Raw genomic sequence first — 8,053 nt, forward strand, 5'->3', positions numbered from 1 at the left:
AATTGAAAAGCGCAACATTCAAATGAGAGGCTCCCCCTCTATTTATAAGGGTATAAATGTCCTGAACGGAAAATCAAGAGCCACCAGTTAGAAAATGGATAGGGCACAGGAAACGACACGATGCCTAGGAAACATGCGCCATAATGACGCATGAGAAGTATTTATGACATCCTGAATTGACGTGACGATCCAATCCCGAATTGACGTAACGATTCGACGCAATTCTTGAAGCGTCACGTCGCTACCTCGCCATGAGGATCTCGCCTATCGTGTAAGGCATTCAGATTTCTCCCAATTTTTGAATCAACAGAGTCCGCCCATCGAGCTTGCCAAGAGGCGACCCCAACGGTCGGGGGGACTAACTATATGGGTCAAAATCTGTCCACACGTGGATTAGCGCTAAAAGGAATGGTAAGAGGTCGACTGAGCCGTGGTCGTACTCACAGGGCATAATAACGATAAGCATCTCGGCCACTGCTGAGATCGAGCCATCATCAAGCTTGTACGACAAAACATGTGTCGTAATGCTCGAGGGGAACAGAGAAAAGTATAATCAAGAGAGGGTATTTTGGCTAAAGACCGTTGGACAAAGGGGAACATTCGTAATATAAATAGAAGGTAAGAAGGCAAGAAAAGGGAACCGGCTCCCTCTGGAGAGAGAAGGATAGAAGAACAGGAGGAGACCTCCAACAACAAAGCAAAAGCGTAGGTTTTGACCGCAATCCCTTGTAAGCGACATTGCTGAGCCAGAAAAGATAGATCCCATAGCTATCGATGACGTTCCATCCTTTCCTTCTTTGCTCTCACATTACGGAACAATATATCAAAAATGTAAGCTTGCCATTTATGTTTGATATCTTTCAACAATCTTAAGAAGAGTTATATAAATTCAGCTGTATTCGATTCTTGTATTTAACATGCTTTGATCTAGAGCTAATTATCTTTGATTAAAATTTGCCCTCCCTTTCATCATTAATTAGTTTAACAAAAAGCTCAACACTTTTTAGTCAAACAATAAGGAAAATGTTTCCAAAACATTTAAGCCAACCAAACATGAGAAAATTGAAAAATATTTTCCTTCAGACCAAACACACCCTGAGCCTATGGCGGACGGAATCTTTCCTCACAACTTATAGCTTATGGGGAGGGGATATCTCATTATTTTAATGTTTTTATCTTTGTTTGGGATGTCGACAGGGTGGATTGGCACATGAATGCAGTGCTTCTTTCTGCGATCAGATCCTAACCTTGTACAACAAAAGTGCTAGGGCCTATCGAACATAATGTCCGCAAGTTTAGTTTACAGATTAACTCAATCTACATATACATTATGATCCACTTATTCACAAGGGAAACACAGCTCTCTCGAAATCTCAGTTTGAGCATAAGGTCATGAGCAGTTATGCTTTCAGGTATCCATTTTTGTCCAAGTATGAGATCACTACATCAGCCAAGTCATTAGGAGAATCACATAGCCCTTGGTTCTGACGCAAGACTATCTGCACAATAAAGAGATACAAGACCAGGAATAATCAGAATTTAGAGAAGAGCCGTGAGTTCTGTTCCTTTCATCTTTATTAAAGCATGATGGAATTGAATCTGCTCCAAGAAAGCTGAGGTGATTGAAAGATTACATTAACTTATAGTATAAATTGCTTATTTGGTTTATCCCAAATTTAAAAATATAGGTGAAGTCATGCAGTCAGGAAATGCTTATTATCTGGATATTGAAACTGCCGAATTTAGCAGTCAATCCTCAATCAATGTAGCATATCATTTAAAGAAGAAGAGAGACTTGTCTTACCTCTGATTTCAGGGGTGGCTCATATGGATCATCAATACCAGTAAAACCTGCAAAATTGCGTAAGTACCATATTATGATAATCCTCAAGAGCTAAGACTGAAGCGGATGCAACAAAGCTGAAAACAACATAGGAGAGGAGGATCTCTGCCTACTACAGTAGGGCCACAAAAATTCGAGTAACAGGTAACTTAATAGCTAAGAGTGAAGCAAACTCAAGTCTCACCACCTATTTGACATGATCTTACTTTTCAAATTAACCAAATTCATAGGTGCAAGATCGTAAACAGCTAGTATATAATATATTCTCCTAGTTCACAAAAAAGAAAAAGAAAAAAGAGGAGATGCTGATATAACAGATAGCACCTTTTATCTTTCCAGCTCGAGCAAGCTTATACAATCCCTTAGGGTCCCTTGCCTCACATACACGTAGAGGAACATCCATGAACACCTAAAAATTAGCCAGCTCAATCAGCTTTTTAGATGTGCCAAACAAGCAAGCTCTCACTTGAGAAGCTAATCCTTTGGGTACCATTCCTATTACGAACCTCAATGAAATCCCCTTCAGGTAGTAAAGCACGGCAGGCATCTCGCTCCTTTCTGTAGGGAGATATCAAACTGGCAATGCAAATAACTCCAGCATCCGCCAAAAGCTTAGACACTTCTCCTGTGAAATAACCATATGCAATTGTCAGATCCCAGAAGGAACAACACGATGGGATTACAACATGGGAAAGGTAGAAACCAACCAATTCGTCTTATATTTTCTGCTCGATCTTCAGCTCCAAAACTAAGGTCACGATTCAGACCATGGCGAACATTATCACCATCAAGGATGTAGGTGAGTTTTCCTCTAGCATGTAAGCCACGACTTAGAGAACATGCCAAAGTGCTCTTCCCTGAAATCATGTTTAATATTTAAAAATGGAAAAATATAGTGTGTGAATTCAAACAGCTCATAGACTGAAGAAAGAAACCAGGCAATAAGAGCTATAAGGATAACAGTACTGCTTGATGACTTTTTCTTTTAAGGTTTTTTTTTTGGGGGGTGGGGGGTGGGGTGGGGTAATGTGGTTGGTGCTAATAAAAAAGAAAAAACAAAGAATTTAAGCAATGAAAACAAAATTAGTGGTCGTGTATTAAGATGGTTTTGCCACAATCATTCATGTGCTTCCAAGTATGTCTACTCGGATAATAACTTTAAACCAGCTTGTTCACAGATAATGTTTGAATTCAACAGGTTGAAATTGCATTCATGTGCACCATTTGATGCTGACATGTTTGACACACTGTTTTCCAGTATTTTAGCTACAGCTCCAGGTTTTCAGATACTTATTCCCTGGTCTACTGATGAATGGCTTCTTAGATAAAACAGTATTCATCAAGCAAAATGCTCGTAGGATAAATATCCAAATCTGGTAGACATATGATTCTGTCATTTCTTAATGTTGTATTGTAATTGGCTAAGCATGACCGGAGAAAATAAAACTGCAGGAGTATATTATAGCTGAATGCTGTCATGCTGATCTATGATTTCAAGTAGCAAAGCAGTTAGCATGACTTCCAGAATAACCATATAATAACTAAAAGAATAATAACCAAATATCAACATGCTATTGCAAATGAGATCGTTACAAATACCCTGAATGTGATGCCTAAAGAAAGACAGCCTATTCTTTTGATTTACAAAAAGCATTCTGAACTCTGCTAGTTTCAGATGAATCCATTGACCAATCCCGAAAAGAGAAAAAGAACAAGTAAATATAGAAACACAATCTAATTAGTACTTCAAAATCAATAAAATATGAGATTGCAACATTTAAGTCTTGAATTCACATTCAGACACACAGTATGTTGGCAAAATAGCTGATGGAGAAACTAGAAATGCTTTTCTTGGTAACAAAATGGAAGGTTAATTAGCACTTCAGACTTGTTCACTAGCTTTAAATAGATTTGTGGGGAACAACCCATTTAAAGGTCTCCCATTGTCTTTTTCCAAAGGAAGACATATCTCTAAAACTCCCCGACACATTGAATCCGACATTATCCTTAGTTTCTAAGACTTCTTCAATTTACTTCATTGGATATTTACCATTTGACTTAGTACATCACAAATATTTCAAGTCATATAGCACCCAATTGTGTTTCCTTGTACATAGTGCATTGTTCTGGAGTATCACACGCATGTACAGAATACAAAACAAAAAAAACAGAAAATACAGAAACGGCCAGTACATCATATGAAAAATATATCCACAAAAATATAAAGTGGCAGAGAGGAATTTGATAGCTGCCATGAGCTTATGAGATGTTAAACAAACCTGAACCACTGAGACCTGTAATCCATATAACACAACCCCTTTGCTGAAGCAACTCCTCTCTGTCACTTTTCTCTACAGAACATTTGTGCCAAACAATGTTCGTTGAATTCCCGTTTGTAGAAATCCGAGGTATACTTTTACCTAGTTAAATCATCCATTACATCAGTAACTGCAACTTTTTTGACACCAAAACTACCTTCACTCAAATCGTTGTCTCATTCAGGTAACCAAGGAAAAATTTATGTCCAAACAATCCAGGAAAATCAGATGTAAACAACTTCTAATGCTTTTACAGGACACAACAGGAAATAGCAATAAGGCAGGAATAATTTAACAGTTGTTCCATAGAAAGACAGATTCAAGATTTAAAGCCAGCACGCGAGTGCTAATTGCATCAACTACTTTTTCATGATAACGGGCTCAGATTTCAGATCATAGTTAAGTATACATTGTTAAATTTTCTTCTTCAACATGCATTGTTAATTTTCTTTTAGCTATATATAGTTTGTCGAAAATCGTGCCCTATGCTGAAAAGCTACAAACAAAAGCGAAATATAAATACCAGAAAAGCCAGGACAATCATTTGCAGTCACTTGATCGTTTGAATTGTATCCTGGCTGATGAACATTTTCGGCTTTTCCATTGATATGAGAAGTTCTAGAAGCCTCCATTGCCCTTAAAGGCGGTAAGCCCAATAACTTAGCTTTGCAAAAATTACATGCCCGAAGCTTTAGAACTCCTAACTTTTCAGACGAGGTGTCAGCACCATCAAATTTTGACGGAGTACGATAAAACAACGAACCATTTCCGATGGCACTCGTCATTGAAACATCTAAAATTCAACCAATATGCCTTTGAATTATTATACAAGATGTACAAATAATGCAAAAGAAAAAAAGAATAATCGATTGAATAGGAGAAAAATGTTATTACTATCAATTAGAAGACAGAGAGAAATGACGGTTTTATGACGAACAATTGAATTGATTTTGTATGTACAAAAGGGAAGGAGATTTAAGAAAAGAAAAATGGAAGTTGATGACGGTGTTTGAGTTTTTGGTGGTGGAGGGAGGAGGTAGGTGGAGATGAGATGGCATATAATATATAGCATATACATGTCGTGAACACGACAAAGAGGAATTGCTGGCAGGATAGAATCCTCTCTCAGATATACTAATGAAGTGCGGAACTGAGCTCATATGCCACGCTCCGTTGTTGGAGTGTTTTTTTTTTTTTTTTTCGTTTTGAATAATTAACCTAAACTACCATACATTCAATCACCTAAATTAAAAATAATCTCTTCTCCCCCCCATATATATATATATATATTGGGCTATCTCCGAGTCCGGGCGACTCGAGGTAGAGGTCAGACCCGGTTGGAGGATACACGCCTCGAGGAAGCAGATCGAAGACTTGGCGCGACCTACATCGAGGACAGTGCGATCTCGAGGGCACTCAAGAAAGAGCGGGAATTTCTCAAGGATACGTGGGTCAGGGCATAAATTAAAGGTTAAGATTTGTACAAAATGGTACAAGTCTGTACTAGGTTATTATACACATGTACCAATAGAATTCTTGACTATAATTAGGAATGTACTATGTTAGGATTTTCTCCTCCTATATAAAGGGGACCTCAACCATTTTGTAAAGAACATCTCACATTATTCACTGCAATAGAACATTCCATTCTGCTTTTCTTGCTTAACGTGCTCAACATTTGTTCTTCAGTTTTATTATCTTTACTTTATTGTCCATACTTGTCACGACCCCGGTTCGCCCTCCGTGAACCATCGTGATGGCACCTAAAATGTGCCACCCAGCATACACCATATTTAACTCTCAATATCAAAACATAAATCCAAGACCCGGAAACCCACGAATCACAAGCTAAGAAGTACGACATAGCTCTAACTCCGGAATGTCTAAATAGAACAGAAAAATATAGAAGGGCTAAATACTAAAAAGCAGGAATAGAAAGGGACTTCTCGGTCTGCGGACGTGGCAGATGTACCTCGAAGTCTCTAGAGCAGTCGCCTCCTCAAGGATGATAGGCCTGAGTAGCGGTACCTGGATATGCACATGAAAAACATGCGCAGAAGGGGCATGAGTACACCACAACGGTAATCAGTAAGTGCCAAGCCTAACCTCAGTTGGGTAGTGACGAGGAAGGTCGGGGCCCTACTGAGATTAAATAAGTATAAAGATGACAGGATAAAATAAGCAGTACAATTGAGAATCTACAGTAAGAATCTATACAGGAAAATAAGAGTACAATAACGGAAACAGAGATGAAGGCAAAGCACATGGAAGTACCACTCATAACAAGGATGATAACCGGGGATCTCTTGGTATCCCGAGGATCTCTTGGTATCCTCAATATATGCTAGGGATCTCTTGGTATCCCGAGGATCTCTTGGTATCCTCAATATATGCTAGGGATCTCTCGGTATCCCGAGGATCTCTTGGTATCCTCAATATATGTTCCAGGGGTCTCTTGGTATCCCACACCTCAGTTCAGATCATAAATATGTACAGGGGATCTCCCGGGATACCGTCCCGTAGTCCCAAAGTAAAAACACACAACAACACAAGAATACCCAATTAAGCTAAATTTCATACCAAGTAAACGGTTAATTCTAGCCTAACATGCTTCACGTAATGCAATTAAGGCAGTTTAAGCAAATAGACAATTACGCCAACTAAACATGCTTTTCTAAACTAGCAACAGGCTAAATTCACAAGTAGAATAAAACAGGAAAAAGAACTCAATTGAAATACTTAAGGAAAAATCGGATTTTCAATAATTAGCTCAAGTACGCGCTCGTCACCTCACGTACAAGGCATTTCAATTATCAAATATATCATATCCTACGGGGAAGGTCCCTCACACAAGGTTAGACAAGCGACTTACCTCGAACCGGCTCAAAATCAACCCGAAACCACGCTCTTTCCACGAGTACTCGACTCCAAATGGCCCAAATCTATTCAATTCAATTGCATAATGTAAATAACACTTCAAGTAACCGATTCTACAATTAAATCCTAAGCTAATGCAAAATTTTGTAAAATGACCAAAACGCCCCTCGGGCCCAAGTCTCGGAATCGGGTAAATTTATATTTCCAGAACCCTCGCACTCTCACGAGTTCAGTGACCTCAATTTGTCCCTCAAATCATCACTCAAAGGTCTCTAATTAGACAACCCTAACCCCCAAATTACCTCTGATTTTCCTAAATTTTTCATGCTTAGATTGATAAAAATCATTCCAATAACGAGTTTAGAGACCAAAGACCTTACCCCAATGAACTCCTCTGAGAATCTCTCTTGAAAAGTGCTCCCCAAGCTTTTTCCCGTTTTGAAAAAAAAGATGAAAAAAGAATTTTCGCGAAGGCAAGAATTTATATGTTCTGCCCAGCGATTTCCGCATTTGCGGGCCCTGATGCGGTCCCGCTTCTGCAGAACTAACATCGCATCTACGACCTTTCGCTTAATGGCCAATTTTCGCATCTGCGATTCCCAATCCGCAGATGCGGTACCGCTTCTGCGGAATTACCACCGCTTCTGCGGTTCTTGAAGAAGTCCCCAATTTCCGCTTCTACGACCATTGAGCCGCTTCTGCGGCGTCGCACCTGCGGAACCCAAACCGCATGTGCGGTTATGACAGAACCAGCAGCTGAAGCTGCAACTTAAATTCCAAAATCTTTTCGTCAACCATCGGAATTCATCCCGAGACCTCCAGGACCTCAACCAAAGGCACAAACAAGTCACAAACAACTATCCAAACTTGTACCAATCCTTAGAACACCTAAAACAACATCGAAACCTCGAATTAACCATGGATTCAAGCGTAAGTACTCCAAAATCCTCAAAATACTCTTTCGATCAAAAAGTCTATCAAACCTCGTCCGAATGACCTGAAATTTTGTACACAC

General features: G+C 39.2%; 1 protein-coding gene across 1 annotated transcript; it reads right to left on the minus strand.

Moving 5' to 3' along the window:
• Positions 1–1,153: 1,153 nt before the first annotated feature.
• On the minus strand, positions 1,154–5,281 carry LOC107779940 (adenylyl-sulfate kinase 3). Its single transcript, XM_016600445.2, has 8 exons — positions 5,056–5,281; positions 4,685–4,954; positions 4,123–4,263; positions 2,551–2,700; positions 2,350–2,468; positions 2,168–2,252; positions 1,805–1,851; positions 1,154–1,499 (listed from the first exon to the last, which is right to left on the minus strand). The coding sequence occupies exons 1-8, from the start codon at positions 5,237–5,239 to the stop codon at positions 1,401–1,403; spliced, it is 1,095 nt and encodes a 364-aa protein (XP_016455931.1). The 5' UTR covers positions 5,240–5,281; the 3' UTR covers positions 1,154–1,400.
• Between the last annotated feature and the right edge of the window lie 2,772 nt (positions 5,282–8,053).

The sequence above is a fragment of the Nicotiana tabacum genome, chromosome 3 (assembly GCF_000715075.1).
Source record: "Nicotiana tabacum cultivar K326 chromosome 3, ASM71507v2, whole genome shotgun sequence".
Taxonomy (NCBI): Eukaryota; Viridiplantae; Streptophyta; class Magnoliopsida; order Solanales; family Solanaceae; genus Nicotiana; species Nicotiana tabacum.

Bases quoted from the DNA above. Each gene is read 5' to 3' on its own strand.
- LOC107779940 (XM_016600445.2), bottom strand. From the start codon at position 5,239: ATGTATATGCTATATATTATATGCCATCTCATCTCCACCTACCTCCTC. The intron at 2,701-4,122 runs GTTTGTTTAACA...ACATGATTTCAG, and splicing joins TACAGGTCTCAGTGGTTCAG to GGAAGAGCACTTTGGCATGT. The intron at 1,852-2,167 runs GTGCTATCTGTT...GCAATTTTGCAG, and splicing joins TCGAGCTGGAAAGATAAAAG to GTTTTACTGGTATTGATGAT.